General features: G+C 44.1%; 1 protein-coding gene and 1 long non-coding RNA gene across 2 annotated transcripts; both read right to left on the bottom strand.

The window, feature by feature from the left end:
* Nucleotides 1-359: 359 nt before the first annotated feature.
* Nucleotides 360-3,507, bottom strand: LOC122376085. The gene is made up of 2 exons (XR_006255518.1): nt 2,982-3,507; nt 360-986 (listed from the first exon to the last, which is right to left on the bottom strand). It is a non-coding gene; the product is annotated as an uncharacterized LOC122376085 (long non-coding RNA).
* A 2,052-nt stretch (nt 3,508-5,559) lies between these two features.
* Nucleotides 5,560-25,286, bottom strand: LOC122376086. Its single transcript, XM_043355771.1, has 10 exons — nt 25,226-25,286; nt 20,473-20,649; nt 20,054-20,089; nt 16,687-16,736; nt 15,897-15,992; nt 11,827-11,887; nt 10,565-10,829; nt 8,732-8,856; nt 8,087-8,278; nt 5,560-7,433 (listed from the first exon to the last, which is right to left on the bottom strand). The coding sequence occupies exons 2-10, from the start codon at nt 20,579-20,581 to the stop codon at nt 7,348-7,350; spliced, it is 1,020 nt and encodes a 339-aa protein (XP_043211706.1). The 5' UTR covers nt 20,582-20,649; nt 25,226-25,286; the 3' UTR covers nt 5,560-7,347.
* Nucleotides 25,287-26,052: the final 766 nt, after the last annotated feature.

Genomic DNA, 26,052 nt, shown 5'->3' on the forward strand with positions numbered 1-26,052 from the left:
GAGATATACAAATTGCACATACTGGTACCCTAACTAAAGCCTGAAGAGAAGAAATTGATCGGTCAAAAACTCTAGCTCTGGCGTGATTGCAAACTTTTCTGAGGTAGGGTCACCAAACCGCCTCTGGTGACCTGACCTGAGGTCAGATCAACTCAAAATTTTCAGACATGTTGCGTAGAAGCCTTTTAGGAAATGTCAGAAAATTTGAGCTTCCTAGCTGAACGCGTTTGGGAGAAATAACCAAAAAACCTCAGGGGGGGGGCTTCTGAGGCCCCCCCCGTCAGGAATAGGGTTAAAAGTTCGAAGAATCAAATAACGACCGCAATGCAAATCACTTCTCGAGAAAAAAGAACTTGTACTTTATTTTTGTGAGCTATTGACCACATCCACTGTATTTACTTCACCCAAACAGCTTTTTTTACCTTTCACATACCTAATCAAACCACAAATATCATTTCCGCAACACCTCCATCATTCATGACGTCACAACATGTTACGTCATCACGTCAGTGCTGCCATACGACGACACAATGCATGACACCCAGGACGAAATCCTGTTTTTTTTTTACACGACTTGGAGAAGAATTAGGACGCATTTGTGCTGTCCGTAAGAGTTGACGCACGTTACCCCAAATGACGTCAAACCATAAGACTTTATTTCATATGGCGTTGCATCACATGATACCACAGCATATGATGTCATAACATGTGACGTCAGAGCATATACCACACCATATGACGTCATAGCATGTGACGTCATATCATATGACGTCACGACACGTGACGTCACGTCACACCACCGGCTCAGAGCTGGCACATCACATCCCCAAGCAGGAGGTTACACTGGGCGTTACTCCACGTACCATCGCCCTCATAAACCCACACACAGCCCTTTCTGCCGTTATCCAGAACCGGCATACCCGGAGCCCAGTTGGAGAAATCGGTGGCAGAGCCGTCCTGCCAGCTCCACTGTCCCTGGCCGCCACCTGAGGAGTGACGTCATTGGTTAGTGCATGACGTCATTGGTTAGTGCGTGATGTCATAGGTTAATTCGTGACATTAGGGGCTCCGCCAGGGGAGAGTTGCGGGGGTCTGTTCCCCGAAAATAATTTCGTCTCTATAATGCATATTTATTTTTAGGAGTGTGTATTTTTGGTAGGACCGATCGCAGCTCTAAAGGTAAAACCATGGCGGCGCCCCCGCGTGTGAGTCATAGGCATATTGGTAACACCAGATGGTAGTAGACATATTTGATGGCGTCATGCGATAGTGGGTGTCATAAGTGAATGGTGAATAGTGATGTGAATGATACAAAATATATGTTTAATAGCTCAGTACCTACTAAAAAGTGAAGGAATTAGGCAGTAGAAGAATAATATGATAACGAGGTATGCCATTCCGATGGAAGACGTCATATGTGCATGGCGAGGTGTTAACCCGCGCGGGGCTGGGGGGGGTAAATTTTACCCCCCCTCGCGAATTTTTACGATATCTCAAAAACGGCGGCGCGCAGCGCCGCCAAACTTTCAGTACCTTTTCTTACATCAATTTGACACCTTCCCTGAAAATTTGAGCGAAATCCGTCGGAAAATTTTTGAGAAATTGACGTTTTAGTGACGTCATGTTCGCCATTTTCGGCTCAAAAACGGCAAAAGTTCAAACGCCGCTAACATCTTCATTTTTAAAGGAATCAAGACGTAACAAAAAAGGATATACGTAATTTTACTTTGTTTATCAAATGGCTATCTCGGTTTTTTGAAAATTTTGGATTTTGGCCTAAAGTTTTTCAAAAAACTGATTTTTTTGGGAAAATCATTATAAAATCCAAAATTTGGAGTCTATCGAAAAAACCGGAATATATGTCAGAGAAGTGGTCTATGTGCACCTACATACCAAATTTTAGAAGAATCGGTTCAAAAATGTGGGAGTTATTCAAAATTTTATGACGTCACGACACACAAAATTTTTGAAAAATGACTTTTTTGGAAGTTCTAGACCTCGTACGGAAACAAAAATAGCACCATTCGATTCGCCGTGAAAAACTGCATCAGATAGACACCTTTTTAGGCCTTAACAACCAACTTCAAAATTTGACCTCACTTGACCTGACCTTGACCTGACCTCGACCTGAAATTCATCCAGAGGTGGTCCATATCACTTATTGAGTGTGCCTATTGAATTCTATGAGTAAAATGACCCATAAAACATGTGTCGCACATGCCCTTTTCTATATTTTGTTTTTTGGTGACCTGACCTGACCTGACCTGACCTTGACCTTGACCTCTGAATGATATTGTATGCAACTAATATTGTCTTGGTAGCCTAAGAACACGTTTTGGGCGATCAGTCTCAGTCCATGACTCCATTCTTCGGCAACTACGGTGCAAGGCCGATACTGTAGAAACTTGCAATTTGTACCCTTGACCTGACCTTGACCTTGACCTCAAACTTTAAATTAAGTACATGTATTTAGTAGTTCGTGATGAGAGCTTTCGATTGGCGTTTGAATTTTCCAAATCGGACCATTAGTTCGGGAGATAACAGGGGGGGGGGGGGGGTAAAATTTACCCCCCCCCCCAGCCCCGCGCGTTCGGCTGGAGACCCCAGCCCCGCGCGGGTTAAGGCATCATTAGCATTTTCACTATATGTCCTGAAATCATAACGCTGCAAACGGTTGTATTGAAAAAGTCATGTGTGTCAATAAAAAAGTCACACTCTGCAAATCTACTTAACTCGGTTCATGATATATGTTTTTTTATGAGCTAATTCATTTTAGGACTACATTATTATTGCTTTCTTTACTTTTTAGTAAGCATAGGTCATTCACCCAAAAAGAAAAGTAATAAAGAAGTAATATTGCCAATTTAGGTATCGTAATTTTGGCATATTTAGTATAATCTAACGGTATGTTTGGTATCCGGCACATTTTGTGCATTCAATACATTCAAAATTCACATTTAGTACATTCAGAACATTCTCACCAGTAGCATTGGTCAGTCCCGTCCAGAAGGGCAGATTGCCAGAGAGGCCCAGCAGGATACTATTGGTTGCCAGGTCGTGTATAGATGGCAGCACGGCTGCTGCGTCCTCCTCTTGACACATAGCTTGTGCTGTGGGTTGATCCGCCGGCCCTGGAAGACTCCTATAACAGAGTGCGTTGACGCCTGTCCAGCCATCGGGACAATCATAGGTTTGTGCCGCAGCACAGAGGGTAAACAGTAGGATAGGTGAAAGGCGAAGTGTCATGGTGATACGGAGTGCTGAGGCGGGGAGCTTTGGAGGAAGCTTAGGCGAGAAAATTGAGGAAAGGAATCGAGGCGGGATAGTTAGGCGGGGAATTGATCCGTAGCTGTATGGGAAGTGCTAAATCGGGGTTCTGAGGAAAGTAACAAAGCGAGAAACTTAGGCAGGGACTGACTTGGAGCTAGGACGACGAACTGAAGCGAGGCGTTGACTCGGGTAGCCGTATCGGACTGAGACGGACTGGGGAGACGCCAGCTGTTGTGTGAACCGTGTGATAAACATGGGAACAATCCAGATGACGATGTTAGATAGAGTGTATCTTTTCCGCGTAGTGTCGCCGTCAAGGTGTAGGAATCCAAATAGTGCAGGTCATGGGTTGATGCGAAATTACATGTATGTATATTGTAAATCGATATGTATCGATAAAACGAGCAGATGTTATGATTGTGCAAAAATGTCATTAGTGGGGTGTTGAGTTTATTTTTGTTTTATGGTTGTGTGCAATTTGGTCTTTTGCTGACAGCATTGCTGAAACGCGATAGTTGTGTTGTTAGAATGTAGGGAGATGATGTAAAATTGTTAAAACTTCAGCCATAGTAAACTGATCATGTCGTATGTTGATGTTGACTTTTCATCCACTAGCTTTGCTTTTCAATCTTTTATAGCAGTTATGATATTGGATGCACTTGTACGCATATATTTGCCCGGTTTCAATCCACGATCGGTAGCGCAACAAGCCATCAGCCATTCAAACAATTCAGAGGGACATAAATTAGTCACATAATGCTTTCACTTCGATAGAAAGAAAGCGTAGGTAGTGTAGTTACGAGAAAACAGAGCGTTTGAGCTAAAATCAAACGGCAAGCAGACTCCAACAACTCAACCGCGAAATGGGCATAAAACAATTTTGCGTTTGTCTTCAAATGAAGTTTTATCGCACTTGCAACTAATGATAAATACATACGCATACATGAGAAGCTGTGGTCAAATAGTCCGAGCTACAATGAAACCGACATCAACTAAGCTCCAATGCAGCCTATAGGTCGATGTTTAAAACCCGCGCCCCGTAGGGGGGGCCGAAACGACCCCCCTGTCCTTTTCGGTCGATATCTCCTAAACGGCTGGAGATATCGCCACCAAACTTTCAGGACCCCTCCGGGCATCAATTTTACACATTGTGACTAAAACTTTTTCCAGAGGCTATCATAGGTTGGCCACAAATGACGTCAGAGTGACGTCATGTTCTGTCATTTTCGACCGAAAAAAGACCTTCGCGAGAAGACCTGTCAGGACTACAGCTTTGAAGATACAGAAAAATGATCAAGACATAAAAGGTGTAGAATTGACAGGGCTAAAAAACTGCTATCTCGAATTTTTGAAATTTTTGAGTTTTGACCCCCAAAAATCAAAAAAGCATTTTTTTTTATATATTCGCCAAAAAATCCAAACAGTTTTTTGAGTTTCGAAAAAATCGGAATATATGTGATAGTGCCTACCGTCTTCTATCCACATACCAAATTTCAGATCGATACCTCGTTTTTTGGCCAAGTTATAGCGAAAAAACTGTTCAAAAATGATGACGTCAAATTTTCAAACTCAATTTTTGGCAATTCTAGAACTCGTAGAGCAAAACGAAGACCACCATCAGACTCCCCGTGACGAGCTGCATCGAATCGATACCCATTTTATGCAAAAATATCAACTTTGAAATTTGACCTAATTTGACCTGACCTTGACCTGACCTTCACCAAAACGTGACTTAGGCTGGCCCCAAAGGCTGCCTAACCCACATAATCGCATTTGTCATGTAAAATGGACCATAAAGCATGCATCACACGACACATTCATATTGTGACCCCCGGTGACCTGACCTCGCTGTGACCTGACCTGGTATCAGTGACCTCAGATAGCAAAGTATGTGTTTGACGAACAATGTACCATCGATGGTTTTCAATAAATTACCAATTTACTCGCTTTCACAGCACATTTCTTGAATTGCCTGTGAACGGTGAAAATCTGACCTTTGACCTGACCTGTGACGTCATCGGTTTGACCTAGGTCAATGAAATTTGGTCACAATGTAGTTCCCGGGTGGGGCTATCGAACGCCGTTTGAATTTTGAAAATCGTCCGGTAACTTTCCGAGATCTTAGGGGGGGCCGAAACGCCCCCCCCCCCCCTACGGGTGGTAGGGTCCGCCGGTAGCCCTACGGGGCGCGGGTTAATTGAGAGGTCATTTGAGTGAAAGTTACGGCTATGAATTTAGAAAGCGTGCTTAGACGGGCTGAACATAATTGCATCTGTAAGGCTCACCAGCTCTCTTGAAACAGTTGTGTTTTTATTGCAAAGCAGACTGGCAGATCCAGAACAGCATCGAAGCAGTCAACAACATTCACAAGTCGTCTCACGCCGAGAAAGGCATTGCTGGCATGGACTCATTCAAACCGACATCGCGAGATAGTGAGAAAATACAAAACAGCATGGTGTGTCAAAAGTGGAAATAGCCGGTGCGCCGTCTGGCAACCCGGCAGCCCGCCGCCATAGGGAAATTCATGCTTTTTGTCGCTTTTTCGCTCCTTATGAGTCACTTGATCTAATTAGAGCTTAACTAGGAACGAGGCGGGTCACTTGGACGTATTCGGGAGCCGAATACGGTGTTTTGGAGCCAATACCTAGGAAACCCTACCCGCCCAATGCGAGTTTTTAAGAGTCTGCATGCCCAAATTAACGTTGAGCGCGGCCGTTTTCGGTCTGTTTTCCGCGACCTTGTGGCGAAATCGCCTTATTTATTCAACCAGGGTGGGCTAATTCGCTTAACTAGGAATGAGGCGTTGAAGAGAATTATTCAAGGAATAGAGCTGTGCAAAAATATTTTTTGTATTGTTAAAACTGTATCCGCCCTCGAACGATAAATATTGTTGACCCATCAGAATCACATCCCCTTGAATGCGTTTGGACTTGGCTGGATCTAATATTAGCGAGTATCTGCTAATGCAGTCTCTTGAATTACACAGTACGCATACAAGCATACATACTTCCTGCCCTTGGTTATTCCTCACTTGAATGAAAATTTTGCTAAAATAACTATTCCAAGCAGTTAACAGGTTTTAGTGCAGTGCCAAGTCGGAACCGTTCAGCGCCGCCAGGCTCCCAGGCGCGCCTGGGCGGCGCGTAACGGCCGCCGCCGGCCGCCGCGCCGCCGCTGTGGCAGGGTGTTTGACTTCATGTCCCTGTTGCTAGAAAAGTTGTGGACCGATTTACTTGATTCTTGCATGGAAAGATCCGCCATTCAATTCTTAGCTGATAACAAAATTTGACGTCAATTGCACGATCCGCTGCCCATATTGTGGTACTGCCATCTATTGACAAGGCTGGCGAACTAAAGCCGGGCGGCTATTTCCACTTTTGACACACCATGGGCACGTCTAAATCTCCGGCTATTATATACCACAATCGAACAGATTTCTGAACTAAACATTTGAGAAACACACAAAAAAGTGTCATGGGTGTCATGTAGAAAATGTGTATAAATCTGAGCATACAGAGTCAGAAACTGAAATGCACGTGACATTTAAATGGAGTAGCTGGAGCACTGCACGCACAGCGAAGCTATTATGGAAGAATACTTTGAGTTCACCCAACACTACATTATGCACAAATCCACGGTTAAGAATTATTATATGGTGTTCAGTAGTTACTCAAACAATATTATTTTACTTTGGAAGATGAGTTATCTAGTTTGAATTAGATGACTGACCACAGGTACCTATACCGATTCCTAATTCCACTCTTATTAGCGGGAAAATAGCGAAGTCGAACCGGACAACACTTTCAAACTGAAGCATTTCACTCGCATGGTTATTATCAAGCAGGTAAACACCTCACACAGTTGACCACAACTGACGTCAACTAATCCAGTGACGTAATAATCGCATCACAACAGTGCGCTACGATTCGAATTCCGCCCACATTCAATTGTCTTTCCTGACATCTTCCTTTCTGATGTCATCTGCGTCACAAAGCACTGCTCAAATACACCCGGCAGTGACTGAATCTGTCTCCGCTTCGTTTTAGTGACGTCATTTTTACGTCACGTTGAAGGATGTCAGTGAACGCTGTGATCGGACCAGGCCTGTGGTGTGTAGTTGGATTGACCTTGGCGCCTCCTTTCCTCCATCGCTCTCAGGCTGTCTGAAAAGCACAAATGGCAACGACTTCAGCACAAGACTATGAAATAGAAAGAGATGATAACTGTATAGAAACAGTTATTGCGGATTTCGAGGTGGCACGAAAGGAGAGTGGCTAAATCGAGAAAAAAATCAAAGAAAAACAGCAATAATACAAAGTAGAATGAGAATAGACATCCTAAAACATTGTCATCTGGCAAACCGATGAAAGAAATACTTTAGAGCGCAACCGCTACTGATGCCCGTGCGAGTATGCGAGTATAGTGCTGCAAAGAACAATACATATTTTATCAAGTTTTTTTAGACACATTTCTCCATGTTATGCATTTGCAGTGATCAAAACACATGTACACTGCACTTTGACTCCGTTCTTGCTCATAGGTTTGCCAAACTAGCATTCAATTTTCCTCAGCGCGATCAGTTCACAAGGCAATGAGAAGGGGAATAAATTTAATGTAATGGATGGTGTTTTTTTGCCATGATTACTGTAAATAAAATGGAAAGAAATTAATCATCAACATGGCACAAATGTATTATTTTAGAAATTGAAAAGACCGAAATACAGAATACAGAATGATCCGAAATACATAATTATGTACTCCGGTCTTTTCAATTGCTAAAACGGAATAAATTCACTCCGTTTTCCCCAAAACTCACCGATGGGTGACTCGAACAGCGTCGCTGTCGGCGGCGGCTGCCTCCGCTGCTGCTGGGCCGACCAGTCCCAGATGTCCACGGTCTCAATGTTAGAGACTGTACCGAGGTCCGGCTCGGCAGCTGCGTCAGAGACTGTACCGCCCGGAGGCGGATTCACGTTTTCAGGAAACGAGAGCGCTGCCGAGGGTAGCTCTGCGGGAGGGGAGGGGGGAGCGTCATGACTCAACAGGTTAAGTGCGGGAGTAATCGCCGTGCGTCTTCTTCTTTCAATTGATTATATTAGTTCTGTATATCTCACGGGCTACCTACGTAGAGACGGGATAAAATGACTCCGTTTTTACAGGAGTTGGTACTAACTTGGAAAAATTTCAATACGATAAATTTTTTCAATGAACAGCTAAAGCGAATTAACAAATAACAATAAACTATAGATCGAGTGGGATGAGCTTGCCTCAAATCGTTTTAACTGTGGTTCGGGGTATAAAATAGGTATGGCAATAAGACACCATATATCCTCTGACTGCTAAGCCTGATATTCTTGACCTTAAGATCTAGTCCTAACAGAATACCACCTATCCGCTAATCACTGTCCAAAAGCGGGTTTGCGGACGTGAAATTCCGCAGCTCTACGTCCTTGACCCTGACCTGTGTTGGCAGTGTGCCAGCCCTGCGGCGCTCTGGGAGAGTAGACGCCATCTGTCGGGAACCGCGCCGGTTGGTAGGGCTGCCACAGGTCCTCTAGTCGCACCGAAGGTAGCGTAGTATTTATACTGAAAATGTAAGTGTAAATCATATTTCAATATGCACATCATCAAACAAGAAACGTACTAAGGAGGAAAAAAGAAACACATGCATTAGGTCGTGGCATACTTACCTACACATGGTGAATGACATAGGTATGCCGCAGGCTAACAAAAGTCTAGGCTCTAGTTATCCCGCGCCCTGCTGGGGGGGGGGGGGTGTTTGAACACCCCCCCTTGTGGTTTTTCGCGAATATCTCAAAAACAGCGGCGCGGAGCGCCGCCGTTTTTGGTACACCTTATCATACATCAATTCTACACATGTTGTGAAAATTTCAGACCAAGGTCATTCAAGGTCAGGTCACCAGGTCACTTGAAGTGACCTCACCTCATAAAAAGTTTCAATGTCTGTCATAGCTACACCGAGTGACCGATCGCTTTGAAACTTTCAGAGATTGCTTAGAGCAATAGCATGTACAAAATGTATATCTCAGAATTTTGATATCGATGACCTAAGGTCAGGTCAATTTTGCGACCTCCCCATTATAAGTCAATGGGAGAAAATTGAAATGCGCCTCTTTTGGACGAAAGACATTATAAACACTCCCAAACACCACATTACAAGTGGTTTAGACACACTGAACATGAAAATGGTGTCCGTGACCCTTATTTATGCCCTGAGGTCATCTTAGGTCACGAATGGTATCTAACAGTTTTTCGCAAATAACTTTTGATAGAGGCATGCTAGAGCGATGAAAACGCCTTTGATGTGTTCAGCTCGACGATACGGATCGACTGATATGCAACATGACCCTTTCCGGTCAGGTCATGACCTTGACCTGAGGTCAAATTTTCAAGTTGACCTTTCAAGGTCAAGTTATAGTTCATTCGATGCGTCTTGACGAGAGGAACACGATGCTGGTAAAAGTAAGCTCGTACAAGGCTTGGGTCAAAAGTTATTGCAGAAAAACTGTTTCCGAAAAAAATCGGCTATTTTTGCAGTTTTTGCCCCCTGCAGGCAAAACCGTTGACGGTAGGTCAAATCTGAGAGAATTACTCAGAAAGGGCGTTAATAGGGCTATCGAATGCGCTTTTCCGCAGCGCTGTAGCTCTATTGGTTCCCGAGTTATGCCTTGGCTTCTTCGAAATTTTCGACATTCGACCTGGAAATCGGCGAAATTTTGCCTTCAATGACCTATGGTGACCTGACCTTTGACCTGACCCAAAAATTGACTGAAGTGATTTCGTCATTATTTTTGACGCTCTTTCGAACGCCGCCTTCTGCGTATCGCTACGTGGCCCAGGAGCCGAGTTACAAGGGGGGGTGTTCAAACACCCCCCCAGCAGGGCGTGGAAATCCAGGACCCCCAGCCGGGCGCGGGTTATAAAATGGTAAATATTGTGATTTTTTTTGAAGAGCGGAAAAAAAATTCTGGTGCTGCTCACATGCCAACTGTTGGTTTTGATTTCACGGGCTTTTTCCTTCGCATCGTCAGCTTTGAAGTTTAGAAGCTTGAATGTTATAATTTCATACTGGACAAGGTCATGTCTCTTCAGAAATATAACACTGATGAAAAATGATCCGAGATCAAAGCTTGCACACAAAGTCAAACCTTGCAAAGATGAACGGAGGCTGCTAACTAGTAGATGTAACCTAGAAGCCTCTCTCTCTCTCTCTCTCCCTTCCCTATCTCTCTTTCTCTCTCTCCCTTTCCTCCCTCCTTCCTCCCCTACTTACCCCGAGTCAGTCTCTTCCACCTTCTCTCTTCCTTCCGGCCACATGTGCTTCAACGTCTCATCCTCTCCAGACGCCGCCTCGTGTCTCGCCTCTCCCCACGTGCTGCGCCACGGGTCGGTTGCCACGTGTTCGGACTGCACGTGGCGCGGTTTGGGCTGAGGTAGCTGAGTGGTGGGTCTCTCTCCGGGACGGGAAGGTTCTGGGTGGAACTCATCTACCACCCATCGTTCTGATCGCTTCTTACGGCGAGCGAAAATCTGACCGCCTGTGGAGAGAGAGAGAGAGAGAGAGAGAGAGAGAGAGAGAGAGAGAGAGAGAGAGAGAGAGAGAGAGAGAGAGAGAGAGGAGAGAGAGAGAGAGAGAGAGGGAGAGAGAGATACAATAATCTTACATCTCCCCATTTCCACTGAAATACGGCAAAGTCAATAATCTTACTACTACTAAGATACAATAATCTTACATCTCCCCAGTTCAACTGAAATACGGCAAAGTCATTAGTTGCGATCAGCCTATTCCTCACTGACTAGCCGCGCTTCTGTCCTTAGTTACCTACAATACACAGATACTGCTACAGATACTAAGATACATTTATCTCCCCAAGGATGTACCGAGAAACCATCAGCTGCGATCAAAAGTATTCGGTGTACGAAAAAAAATGAGTAGTGTAATTAACATTACGGTTCTGCGGTTCGAATGCACGCATTTACGCTTTGTTCTCGGACTGGCGGTAATTAGAGAAATGTGAGACAAAACCACGGACTTGATTAGGTATTTCCTAGGTGAGGCGATTAAATGTCAGAGTGCTAATGGCATATCCTGGAATATTGCAGGAGCTAGAAGCAAAGAAGCCAGACGCAGGCAGTCCTTAAGAATGTAATCATGGATCAATGCATACATAATGGATGCAAATTGTCTTTTTTTTAATCTCCAATCACTCGACTATCACAAAATGCTTTTTTTCACATTACCAGCAATTCTTACTTATCTCTCACCAATTACTGACATTTACCTCTTTGCTCTCACTATTTAATATTGGCCACCTCGAATCACTCATTCCCATAACTCACCACTCTCACCATTCCTTGTTTTCTTTCTCATCCATTTCTCACCCATTTCTCACCCATTGCTTATCCTACCCTTTTCCTTCGCCAGTCGATCGCACTCCCAGTACTTATCCTAAAATACCGCCCACTTTTTTCCCCTATTCTTCCTTATCAATCATCACAAAACTTACTCACATTTCACCAATTGATCTTACTAACCTTTTCCCCTGGCCGAGTGAAGATCACTGATCAGTTCTGCGCACAGCTCTGGCGAGAGACTCTGTCAACAAATAATGAATGGTAGTCACTGTTATCATCTGGGGGACTTTGCCAACAAACAATAACGGTAGTTACTGGTATCATCTAAGAGAATCTGCCAATATATCATAGACCATAGTCACTATTATCACGTAAAAGACTTTGTCAACAAGCAATCGCCAATAATCCAGCCGTATAAAGAAATTGTTCTAAAGTTATATAACTTTCCAATAACTCGACCACCACCATATTCGTTACATGGAAGAATCAAATCCAAGAACAATTGAACCAGGCCCATGTCACTCCACTTTTGATGACATCATAAGGGGGCCTTAGGACAATAATGGCGCGGTGCGCCACAATCGCTTCCAAGCTACTTGCCAGCAGCCGCCATTTTTGAAAATATAATTTTGAAATAAAGTTACAAATAATAAAAATATTTTAATAAAGATATTTATGAAATAAATACTATATTTAAAAACTTAAAGAAAAATTATTTATTCATTGTAAAAATATAAGCTCGATGAGATTTTACGTTGCTTTCCTGCAACTGCAGAGGGTTTTTAAATCGTCCATATCTTCAAAACTGGCCATTTCTTAGCATATTACCGCTCTTTTTTATCGCTAGAAAATTAGTTGGGCTTTTTATTGACAGCAACGGTTGAGCATTAAGTGGAAGGTGGCATCAATAATCTTCAAATTAAGTTAGTCATTTTAACGTTGTAAAGGAATAGAGTACCCTTTGCGAGCATCAGGGGCGACGTCACTCAGGAACTGTCTCTGATTGGTCGACGGGGGAGTGACTGTACCTTCTATAGATGGCCTTGAATTGAACATTGTATCGAGATGCTAGTCGCTAAGCATATGTGCTTAGCATATGTCACTCAGTCCAAAGATAAACGGCGAAATTTAAGAACAAAATCGGTAAAGGCGGTAGTCACTACATAGTCAAACCCACCACTAAAAACTCCGAATCAACCAACATGGATTCGACGACAGACACTGGTCAGTCGCGCTTATATAGAGGATAGAAATCGAAGTCAGCGGCTGTCAGCTGTAGTTCCAGACGGGCGGACTGTGCCGCAAGACACGCGTGTCTCCCGGTACAGTATACATTGTCAGGCGCAGCTGCTCAACGCTGGTATACCGCACCAGATCCGTTTACAAATGTCACACAACATAGGTATTCCAATGTTTGTTGGCCGTGTGACAATTTGTAAATGAAGCAAGAACAGGTGCAAAAGGTAGCATGTTTGTGCCAATAGCTTCAAAAAGTACGGTCAAAACGTAGACAACATGTTCTGTTACTTTGTTTTCAAAACCACAGTAAAAGTATCAGCAACGCAAGCAGAAAAGGTGGCTTATGAATGAAGAAAGGTAGCTAGACTGTGCCGCAATGCGTTCGTGTGTTCCGGTGCAGCATACACTGCCAGGCGGACGCTGCGCCGCCTATATGATCCGTGGAAGAGATTTTGTAAGAACACTATCTTATTAACCATTTTTCATCAACTTCTCAACGATTTTCAACGATTTTTCAAGCAATCCTCATAGTAATATCCGGGACCATAGGCGGCGGAACGATTTGAGACAAGGGGGGGCACCATGGCTCAAGGAGCCAAACCTAGGGTACCCCCAAATCCTGTTTTCTCATCGGATTTAGGCCACTTATTTTTCGTCACAGCCCTGACACGATGATTTTTTTTTTTTTTACTAAACGAAAATTGCAGTTCACCCCGTATGCAGGGGTGTACCTAATTTTATATCTCTTTGTGGGGGCATATGCACCCACAATCCTGAATTATGCCCCCACAATGATGAAAAAGCACCCACAAGTCTTTTACAAGGCTGCAAGCGTCCTTTCGAGAGCACGGTGCCCTTCGCATGCTCTAACGGCGTCCTCCTAACCGTCTCGCGTTCATGTACCGGGGTTACATGAGCAAGTAAATGCGTATCAGGAACGGATTTTCCTATTCGCTCACCATTGTAGTCCGTTTGTAATGCGTATTAACTCTGCTCATGTAACCCCGAGCATGGATAGCGTTTTTAATCATCACTCGGCGCCCTTCTGGGAGAATGGCGCACTTTTGACAGCACCGCGCCATTCTCATGGTCTAACGGCGCCCTCCTGACCGTCTCGCGTCCTTAGGTCTCTGTTCACCGTGCATCCCTCGACTATTCGGCGCCCTTCTGGCCTCTCAGCGCCCCTGAACCACATATAGCGTTTTCAATCACTCGGCACCCTTTTACGAGAATGGCGCCCTTTTCATGATCTCAAGGCGCCCTCGTAACCATCTGGCGCCCCCACGTCCCCACCAACGTAGCACTACTGACTGTGCGGCGCCCTTCTGGCCTCTTAGCGCCCCTAGACCACATAGCGTTTTCAATCACTCGGCGCCCTCCTAAGAGAATGGCGCCCTTTTCATCGTCTCACGGCGCCCTCGTAAGTCGTAACCGTCTGGCGCCTCCACATTTGGTGCCCCTCCTACTGGATGGCGCCTCTCTACATATTTTTTACGTCCTTCCGGTCAGTTTCCACTTTTAAGCGTGTATTTGCTTAGTCAGACACGTCACTTGAAGCGCCATTCGGCTAGCAATGTTATCAAATTCGGTGTTAATTTAGGCTCCCACATAAAGAATATCTATCGCGCCCCAAAACGGCCTGGCGCCGGGCGCCCCTACAGCTGGGCACCCACAATCATTTTAGGAAAATTACACCCCTGCCCGTATGTGTGGTTAACTTTAAGCTGATCCTCAAGTACCTATGTGTTTGTCTCTTCCTTATTGTCGTTTGATAAATTCCATTTATCCTACATGTATAATTCCCAAGAAGCCATCGCAGTACTAATCAGTGGCGAATCCCAGGGTGGAGGTCACATGTGTCATGACTTAGGGCCTGGGGTCACCACATGCCTGCCAGGAGCACCACAGGCCTGACAGCCGACAGGGGCACCACAGGCCCGCCAGGGGTGCCAAAGGCCTAGCAGGGGCACCACGGGCCTGTCAGTGGCACCACAGGCCTGTCAGGAGCACCATCGGCCTAGCAAAAGCACTACAGGTCTTCCAGGGGCACCACAGACCTGCCAGGGGCACCAGAGGCCTGTCAGGGACACTATCGGCTTCGCAGGGGAACCACCGGCTTCTCAAGGGCACCATGGGCCTGTCAAGGGCACCACAAGCCTGTCGTTGGCAATTTAGGATTGTCAGAGGCACCACAAACCTGTCAAGGGCACCTACGTTCTAACAGGGGCACCACAAACCTGCCAAGGCCCAGGGACACCACATGCCTAGCAAGGACACCACAGGCCTGTCAGGGGCACCACGGGCCTGTCAGGGCCCATGGGCACCTAAGTCATGTCAGGGCCCACCGTAGGCTTGTCAGGGGGCAGGGTAGGTAGGTACCACAGTCTTTCCAGGGGCACCAGCGGCTTAGCAGGGGCACCAGTCATCACATGACTAACCAAAAATAAAGCAAAAAAAAAACTGAAAATAGGGCACCACCAAAATTAAGTGGGCGAAATCCGTTGAGGTTTTAATTTTGGGCATAGGTACTAGGTAGGGGCACCACTTCGATTCATGAACCTCCCCTTTCCCGAATTTCCCGAGTTTTCCCGAATCCGCCCCTGGTACTAATACATCAAATTTAAGGGGGGGCACCTTGCTATTGGTGCCCCCCTTGCAGAATCCAAGGGGGGGCACGGTGCCCCGGTGCCCCCCCCGTTCCGCCGCCTATGTCCGGGACACTATATTGGATAGATTAAAATAGGAAACTTGTATGAGCCAAACTTCTAACGCTCATTTTCTTTGTTATTCAATTCCAACGATGTTTTTTTAACTCCCAATGTTAGACACCGATTGCTTTGCAGACTAAAAAGGGAAATATTATTATGAAACATTAAAAAACACTCATTGGGATCAATGAGTGTTTCACTCATTCATACAAATCATACAATTGTTACGTCAGGCGTGCATATCAACCACACAAAATTACAATACATTTATACAACGATAGCAATACATTTGTACGATCTTACCTCAGTGTTTATTACGACTCCTTTGTCCCGAAGCGATTCAAGGTCAAGTAGTTGACCTTGAGGATTCATGATCAGCTCGAACAGTGGCTTCGTTTGCTGTCAAGCAGAGGTGACGGTTACGATAATTATACTCTGTTCCGTTTTAAGCTTACGGCCGTGGTGCCCTGCTGAAAGCAGTGCGTGATTTCTGTATAGACAGCTCTTACATGCAGGCTGCCATACTGGAGAGACCACTGAACTCTAATATATACTGGAAGGAGCATTGGTGACTTGTTTTTGTCTATCGATTTCCGCCATGTTGTGTATACCAGAAATATAAATTGCATGTACGGTAGCAGAGGTGCAGTTTAGTGAGAGGTATACTACTCAAAAGTGCTGCTGCTTCATGCTTGCAGTTTGATTGCAGTGATCAACTTTTCAAGACTTTGGTATACACAACATGGCGGAAATCGTTAGACATTCTGGCCCATATACGGCCAAGGCGAGTGCCTCTCCCTGGGAGAGACCTGTAATACGGACGGAATCGGGACGTCGGCTATTTCTGCTTTATGCCGTCACGGGCTACAATGATTTGCCGCCGAGTTTCCGCAACATGGGAACGTGATAGTTTCAGCTAAAACTCCGCAAACATCTTCTGGCAAAACAGTAAAACGAGTAGCGCGATGTACAAATGTGATGTGAAATTGAAAATCTGATCTGAGAAATTGAAAAAATGATTGAAAATCCCGCACGCACACACAGAAAAATAAGTATTTTTCAATCCACCCGATGACGTCATCAGGGTACTTACCACCGTCAGCGTCGGCCCGCGGTAATCCTCAGATGTTAGCGGAGCTCCACCTGTAAATAGAGTCAATGACGTCACAGAGGAATCGCGTATACTGCTATACAGCATTCACACTGCACTGCAACGAACTGTAATGTGACGTCACAATCGCAATGGCATGTAAAGGGCAATTACATACAGAGTTACACAAAGTGAAACGAAATGTGCCAGCTTAATCCCAGTTGGTGGTTGTTTGAAATACAGACGGGGATGAAACAATACTTGAAAAGACATCAAAAGGAAGCAATGACAGTACCTACTTATAAAACGGGAGGGAAACACTTCACTACCAGTAAGAAAAGCGGGGAAAAGACGCCCATGTGGCTGAGACACAAAATAGCTTTTCGTTTCTTGGATGAGGGCAAGCAAATTAATAACGTTTAAAACTTGTACCAAATCAACGACGTTGAACCTGATATTACTAAAGACTCATATGACATCACAGGCATTAGATTTGACGTCACAAACGTCTGATTTGTTATCATCCACCATGGGGTTCGCAAATTAAAAATCATTCTCTGACGTCCAGCATTAGAACGCGCTTTAGTAATTCACTTTAATTAAACTTTGATTTGATATTAATATTCAAAGTTCGGAGAGAACTGCAGCTAAGATCTCCCACAAGCAAAACTGTCCTCAGAAAAACTCTAATCTATCCCGCAAACCTTTATTCGAAATTTAGTTGCCACTATTGAAGATATAATGAAGTTATCACATAATTAATCCAATATATGACGCTATGAACAAATATATAATCCACGTCATGGCTACCTACATAGGAACACAGGTAGTCCAATCTTTGCTCTCCTATCCAAATAACAACATTGGCATCAGCGCTAAAGAGCCATGCACACCAAAGAAAAATCATTACATCGGTTACCCAACATTGCATACTACCCAACGTTGCATTCTACATAGGCATTATTCCGCTTAAAGGTAGACTGCCACCTTTTTTTCCATAAAACGGTTTTCACTAGAGCTGAGCCACCTATGTCCCAGACTGAAGTCGGTTTTCCGAAATTCGAACCCGTTTGCGAGAAATCGGAGACCAAAGTTCAGTTTGATGCCATTTTTTTAGTCCAAGAAAACCGACATCTCTACTGTTTATCGATAACTTTGAAACACTAATTTTCTTATCTTTTGGTAAATATATGTCAAAACTTTGATTGTTTCGAGATCAGAGAAGAATTTTGGAGTGTCAAAATAAAAGTTAAACTTATATATTCAGTAGTTCATTTTTTCCAAAAAAGTGTGGGAAATGGGGTTTATCATGGGCCAGACCCATTCCAAATGAGCCATGATTTTTTAAAAATGTTTTAACGAACTTAAATGCAAAATAAATTAAACATGGCCAATTTCTTATGAAATCATATATTAGTAAATCATAAAATACCTTACTTTTTCAAATAAAATGTAATAATCTTATGACCTTGAAGTCTAGTGATGTGTAAACATTGTCGCTAGACATTAACCGATTGATAATTGTATGATAATCGACATTTTTTTTCGCGATTCACGTGATGATACTTTGTCAGGTGAATTCTAAAATTTTGTTTTGTCCAGGGAATAAATCATAGGCCGATCTGAGAAAACTTTTTGAAGGTGGCAGTCTTCCTTTAACCTGCGCGGGGCTGGGGGGGGGGGGGTAAATTTTACCCCCCCTCACGAATTTTTGCGATATCTCAAAAACGGCGGCGCGCAGCGCCGCCAAACTTTCAGTACCTTTTCTTACATCAATTTGACACGTTTCCTGAAAATTTGAGCGAAATCCGTCGGAAAATTTTTGAGAAATTGACGTTTTAGTGACGTCATGTTCGCCATTTTCGCCTCAAAAACGGCAAAAGTTCAAACGCCGCTAACATCTTCATTTTTAAAGGAATCAAGACGTAACAAAAAAGGTTATACGTAATTTTACTTTGTCTATCAAATGGCTATCTCGGTTTTTTGAAAATTTTGGATTTTGGCCTAAATTTTTTCAAAAAACTGACTTTTTTGGGAAAATCATTATAAAATCCAAAACTTTGTGTCTATCGAAAAAAACCGGAATATATGTCAGAGCAGTGGTCTATGTGCACCTACATACCAAATTTTAGAAGAATCGGTTCAAAAATGTGGGAGTTATTCAAAGTTTTATGACGTCACGACACACAAAATTTTTGAAAAATGACTTTTTTGGAAGTTCTAGACCTCGTACGGAAATAAAAATAGCACCATTCGATTCGCCGTGAAAAACTGCATCAGATAGACACCTTTTTAGGCCTTAACAACCAACTTCAAAATTGACCTCACTTGACCTGACCTTGACCTGACCTCGACCTGAAATTCATCCAGAGGTGGTCCATATCACTTATTGAGTGTGCCTATTGAATTCTATGAGTAAAATGACCCATAAAACATGTGTCGCACATGCCCTTTTCTATATTTTGTTTTTTGGTGACCTGACCTGACCTGACCTGACCTTGACCTTGACCTCTGAATGATATTGTATGCAACGAATATTGTCTTGGTAGCCTAAGAACACGTTTTGGGCGATCAGTCTCAGTCCATGACTCCATTCATCGGCAACTACGGTGCAAGGCCGATACTGTAGAAACTTGCAATTTGTACCCTTGACCTGACCTTGACCTTGACCTCAAACTTTAAATTAAGTACATGTTTTTAGTAGTTCGTGATGAGAGCTTTCGATTGGCGTTTGAATTTTCCAAATCGGACCATTAGTTCGGGAGATAACAGGGGGGGGGGGTAAAATTTACCCCCCCCCCAGCCCCGCGCGTTCGGCTGGAGACCCCAGCCCCGCGCAGGTTAACATCATGTATACCCCGGTTGAGATAATTGACCCCAGGCAGTCTTTGCTAAAATGTTGGATAACTCAGGTTGTTTTCCGATAGAAAAGACAGGTCTAACGAATAGTGTTTCTGTCTACTGACCAAATCGTCGGTTACCCAGCGCAGTAATCGATGTAAGCCTGCCTTTACGTCAGAAGAGAAGATGCAGAGAAGATGCACGTGCGTGCAACGGTGGTGCAACGTTACGCCGACATGCGTAATTTTTGACGCAATGCTCTGTTCATGCCATGCTCTTACAGAAATCAAACTTCGGAAAAAATAATACGCGGCTGACCAATGTCTACGAACAAGACTATCCTATCACATAAAAGAAGCGAAGAATAGCAGGTAAAAAAGTACGACACAAGCAGACATAAACGCATAGGGACGGACGGATGAAAATTACGAGCAAAAGACGATAACGAGACATGAGATAAAACGGTACGGACTACGGGACAATACGGTGCGACACAAACAGCGCAAAGTGTTAACCACACTTTACTTAACTGATGTAGAATCTGGTTCACTCTCATTGGCAACATCTGAAATGGTATATCAGGAAAATTGTTGTTCACTAAGCAATAAAAACATTTTCACTCGCGTCTTACGAAGAAGACAAGGACTGTAGATATATTGGACAGGTATGTAGTAAAGAGCAAGTAGCATACGAATATATTCAAGAAGCAATTACATATAAATAAGCGGACCGTTTCTTCTTGAATATATTCGTATGCTACTTGCTCTTTACTACAAGACAAGGACTATTGACAATTGGTTGAATGGAATGTAGGTATGTATGTATATAAAATTGGTCTTTTGCGGGATTGCAACCAAACATTCCACTAAGAACACACTTCTTCAACCACACAACACCGTCCTAAAAAAGTTCCGCCCTCAGCGGATTCGAACCGGCCTCTCCGCTCACCTTGATGAATCCAGCGTGGGCTGCGCTTCTTTCGTCGTTCGTACATCGTTTGACCTCGCGAGTGGCGATTTGTGGCATCAGAGAGAGACGCGGCTATTTTTCGCGCCATTTTGACTTGATCCTCCCACGTGGGATGGTCGCGGGTAGAAAAGAAGGCAGAGTCGACAAACAGCGCCTCTGAGGGGAAGAACGGGGTAGAGGGGGTGTTTTAAGGGAGTAATAGTAGACACACTGAGAAAAAAATGACTCTAGGGAGACCAAAAATGACTCGGTTCCTTTTTTGTACCCGCGCCTAGAGTCAAATTACTTCTCATTTGATACTGGAATGTAGAGTAAATTTGCACTGTATAAGAAGTCTTAAAACACCAGAGGGTGTCATGCGACTCTCCCACGAGTCACGCGACACGTTATAATGAATCGGATTTTGACTCTTTGATTCAGTGTGTGTTTTATGACGACACCCATGCTAGTCATTTGACTCCGCCCGCTCAACACCTGCGCCTCGAGTCAAGCGACACTAGGTCGTCGTGTACTATGAAACCGCGTTTGGCACTAACAACGCCCGTATATTGACTCCTGTAGCGGGGTAAAATTGCGATATGATGTAGCAATATCGTGATTTTCCCCGACAGCGAAACTAAATGGACATTGTCAACGTCACAAACTGCGTGGCGGCTGCATCGTTCCACTCTTCTAGTAAAACAAGCTGGTCCTTGTAGGAATATATTAAAGGCACGGTCGCCAGGTTGTCCTGCAGAACCTACCATGCACACAGCCAATTAAACACTTCAAAAACATTCGAAAGTAACCCCGAAAAGGCAGACTCTGGCCTAACCATCGCGCAAACCAGCGCTCTATATCTCACACACGCAATGTCCGAATGCCAGGCATGCCCCTTTGGTCCGAGCCTGCATGAGGAATTACTCACATCTCAACAATGTTCCATCAACCGGCGATTATCGCTACTCAGACGTTATTCTGCAATTGAATACATAAAACTTGCTTCCGTTTCCATGGTGCGCTGCTTTCTTCTCCTCTCTTGAAAATTTCACCGAGTGCAGGGCGCCTCGTCATTTGAATACACATGATGAGCAAACTACAAATAAAAACTGAAGTTTATCGTTAACGCACTATCACTTGAAATAAACAACACTTTAAACAACGTTTAGCGACATAACAAGTGCGTAAATTCAAATAAATTCCTCTCCTAGCTCACACCACACGCACGCACGTGGCCACACCGCCGGCAACTGAAGCGCCAACGGCTTTTCTAACGGTTTTTCTGCAAGGTCGAGCTATTTTATCTTCGTGGCGGACCGGCATGGCCAGCACACAAATGACGTCACACGACAATGCAGCTTGCTGATTGGGCATTGACTCAAACGACTCAAACCACTGGACCTGAGCTGTGGTTCCCACTAGGGTTACGTAGTCAAAGTCAGAGTCGGTTGGAGTCGACAGTTCTGGCTGGAGTCAGAGTCAGAGTCGATTTTGGAAGCCGGAGCTGGAGTCGAAGTCTGAGTCACCGAAAATCCATTGATTTCGCGGTCTTGACTCCTACCACCAGTGACGTCAAAACAATCTCTCTTGTGATTTAGGGTTTAAACTTTAACACATTTCATGACTCTTACTGGAATGTTCCCTACACCCGGTAGTACCTTTGCTGAACACTCTTGAATGTGTCTGACATCGTGGCAAATTGTCAATATCAACAATGATACCCCCGTGTCATTCACACTCACGGTCACTTACTACACAGTATTGATATCAGCACGTGTTTATAATCACGTTAATTAGACATCTGAACGTCTTTTGACGCTATCATGTGGAGTTTTTAACCCCAATGGTGTCATTTCACTCAGTTGAGTGTTTTCGTAATCCGTGACTCGCTTATTAGGTGTAATTTGACCCTCAGTGGTGCCATAATATTCTAGTGTCATTTGAACCCAATGGGGCTCAAATGACACCGGAATATTATGACACTTCTGAGGGTCAATTACACCCAATAAGTCATTTGAACGGAATATTATGACACCACTGAGAACCAAATTACACCTAATAAGGGAGTCACGGATTGCGAAAACGCGCAACTGTGTGAAATGACACCCATAGGATATAAAACTCCTCATGATGGCGTCAAAAACGCTTAGATGTGTCATTTTACACTGACACCGTGCAGAAACTTGGGAGCCAAAATTTTGGGAGTCAAATGACCCTTGGGTATGTGATTCTGACCCAGATCAATTTACACTAAAAACGGTGTATGGACACTGTTTTTCAGAATCGGATTACAACATGGGTGTCAGTTGATTCCCAAATAGTGGATCGTGATTCCCGGGGACTAATTATTTTTATCCGTGTGAAGAATCCACGTTAAGTTCTAACCACCGCATGCCCTCTCTTTTCGTAACGCTTCTATACAACGAAGCATGCATCATTATGCCAACCAGCCTTGCCATGATTGAGTACCTATACCATATTTTAACTCTTCGTCAAAAGTTTTTGAGTGACACTGTAAATACGAATAAAATATAGGGTCATCTGATGGAAGTTAAGTGATTCTTAATGCGACACCGTAAGGAGTCAATCACCTCTGAATATTCATAGAGTCAAAATAAAATGTGACACTAAAAATGGGTTATGACTCCCAAACATGGTGCGACGACTCCGTAGAGAGTCATTTGTATCCGCCAATAGGGTGTCAGTTTAAGGGAGTCAAATGACTCTTCGTTAGATGACACTACATAGAGTCAATTACAGAGTCGAAATGTTTTGTGACACTATAAAAAGGAATCATGACTCCTAAACTTGGTGTCACTGACTCTATATAGAGTGATTTTTTCTCTCCGTGCAGTCATCGTAGTTGATCAGTGATTCTAGTGCTAAGGGGATCATAGGTGAGTAACAGTGGGGTCTGAGTTGAGACCATGATGGGTCATAACTAGTGATGTCAATTACCTACAGGAAATCGGAATACCGATACCAAACCAACTTCGAAGTATGAGGCAAATACCAACTTTTTACCAATTTCTTAGCCTCTTATACATTAGTGAGGGTTCATAATACCAACAAAATACCAACCACATTGGATACCAACTACCAAGTTGGTATCAGTTTGGTATCGGTATACCAAAAAGTTGGTATCCGATTGACATCTCTAGTCATAACTGAGATATACAGGGGTCACGGTGAAGGCCAAACTTGAAGAGTGGTAGTCAGAGTGGTCAAATCGCAATGGGAACAAATGAAGGGGTCACCCTGGGGACACCATGTGGATATAGTGGGAGAAGGGGTGTAGGCATTAGGCTGACTAAGAGTCACCCAAGGGCACACACAACACATTGGTGACAGTGTCACCATTGGCAGTTCTCCTCAGCCCTTTTGGCGATGATCACAGCTTCACGACTTAGGTATCGTCAACGTTATCAGTCACGCATAATGCTGACTGATCAGGTAATTAAATCCCATGGAACATATTTTGAAAATACTATAACTAAGAAAGCATGTCATAACTGAAACTGTTCAGCGGAAACCATCAATAAATGTCATCAGCCTTAGATATACTTTACTAGATAACTATAGTATATCTAGTATATACTATACTAGATATACTATATACTAGTATCATCAGATAATCCTCAGACAGTCTCAGGAAATTCTCAGTATCATTCTCAGCTTCAGATATCCGCACCCCTAACCCTTCGTGCAGTCCGCCTGGACAGCACCAACATTAACCCACGAGCCGCTGGGGGGGGGGGGGCATAAAGTAGCCCCCCCCCCTTACGTTTTGTGAAATATCTCCGAAACCTGATAAGCTACGAAGGTGAAACTTAACATAGCTTCAAATGAATACCTAGGCAATGTTTGAGGAAAGTTTGGTGGTTGTAGCACCTAAGATGACGTCACAGTGACGTCATAGTTTTTGTCGTTTTCCGATATGGACCGTTTCTGATGACGCTGAGCATGAAACTCAACTGTAAATGAACTAGACAGCACCTGCTGTCATCCTAAAACATCTAACTACACTTCCATCTAGTTTCTGACCAATAATCGACCCGTTATATTCGGTCCCATATCTCTGATATATCGTGAGGAATATGAGAGTCGCAAATCTATAATTTCACTTATGACGTCATTGTGACGTCATTTCAAATGGGATCGACACCAAATTAAGACACAACCTCGGCTAGGTATTCAGGAAGATGTGTACAAAGTTTCGCTTCTCTATCTCTTCGCGTTGCGGCGATATCGTCGCAGAAGTAAAGGTGGGGGCATATAGTTACCCCCCCCCCCCCCAGCGGCCGGCGGGTGGCGCGGAGGCCCAGCGGCCGCCGGTTAACAAGGCTTCAGATGAATATACCCAACAGGCGCGACAATGAAAAGATCGTATATCAGCACCAACACACAGCGATCTTGCCAAACAAACCAACCAGTGCCAACAGTGACTTCCTAACTGGATGCCCGCCAGCACTTTCAAACAAGGGTGGTCGGCACAGGGTTGTTTCAAGTTGCCAGAGAGTGCAGAAGTCTCATGTTGCCAGGAGTGGTGAAGTCTCAAGTTGTCTGTGAGTGCAGAAGTCTCAATGCCAGGAAGTGCAGAATAATGCGATTGTTCGGGGTTTGGTGCTGCTTTTAAAATATACATTACTTTATTATCAGCATCAAAATCAGCATCTGGACACTGTTCTTACCAATGACTCGTTAGTCTCACCTTACAAAATCCATCACTCTAACCGCTGCTTTAGACACTTACTTGACTTTCTGGGCTTTCGGAAGTCGTCTCCGGTGACTGGCAGCGGTGGCGGTGGTGGGGTTTTAGGACAGGCATCTCTCCCTCTGACTGGCTCGCCTGTAGGAGAGAGAGAGAGAGAGAGAGAGAGAGAGAGAGAGAGAGAGAGAGAGAGAGAGAGAGAGAGAGAGAGAGAGAGAGAGAGGGAGAGAGAGAGCGAGAGAGAGAAGAGATAGAGGAGGAGAAGAGAGAGAGGAGGGGAGAGAGGGAGAGAGAGAGGGAGAGAGAGAGAGAGAGAGAGAGAGAGAGAGAGAGAGAGAGAGAGAGAGAGAGAGAGAGAGAGAGATAGGAGGAGAGAGAGAGAATGTTTATTCACAAGAGAAAATGTTTCGACATACCTATGAACATTTTTAACTGAACACTTCGCAACAAAACGGCCCTGGTGAAAACAGACTACGCGCAATAGGTACAGGTGTCCAGAAAAACGGATGCTATTATTTTTTTCTCTAATTCCGAAAATAACACCTTACATTTTAAAATGGCACATGCTTGTATTCGTCAAAATATGGCAAATATACAGTAGTGCCACATGGCAATGTAACTCTTTGGTTAGTTGCGGCAGCTCCTCAAAGCGATACCCAATGTGAAGCGACCTTACGGCGGATTAGCTCCAGACCTAGCACAGTCTGCAGGTGACTGATGGTCATGTTGACCATCTCGAGGGCAAGCAGACACTTTCCAACGAGACGCATTACAGTGCTCATGAGTTTTGCCAAATCTTGCACTATTAGCACATGAATTTGGAACAAACTCGGCACGTTGTGTTAAGAATGCGACTTAATTTCCGTAGT

This window comes from Amphibalanus amphitrite, unplaced genomic scaffold (assembly GCF_019059575.1).
Source record: "Amphibalanus amphitrite isolate SeventyFive unplaced genomic scaffold, NRLGWU_Aamphi_draft 002010F_arrow, whole genome shotgun sequence".
Lineage (NCBI taxonomy): Eukaryota > Metazoa > Arthropoda > Thecostraca > Balanomorpha > Balanidae > Amphibalanus > Amphibalanus amphitrite.

Excerpts from the sequence above, each read along its gene's own strand:
- LOC122376086 (XM_043355771.1), bottom strand. The coding sequence starts at position 20,581 with ATGGCGCGAAAAATAGCCGCGTCTCTCTCTGATGCCACAAATCGCCAC. Across the intron at positions 20,090-20,472 it reads CCCACGCTGGATTCATCAAG|ATGTTGCCAATGAGAGTGAA; the intron begins GTGAGCGGAGAG and ends ATACCATTTCAG. Across the intron at positions 15,993-16,686 it reads GCGGGCCGACGCTGACGGTG|CAAACGAAGCCACTGTTCGA; the intron begins GTAAGTACCCTG and ends TCTGCTTGACAG.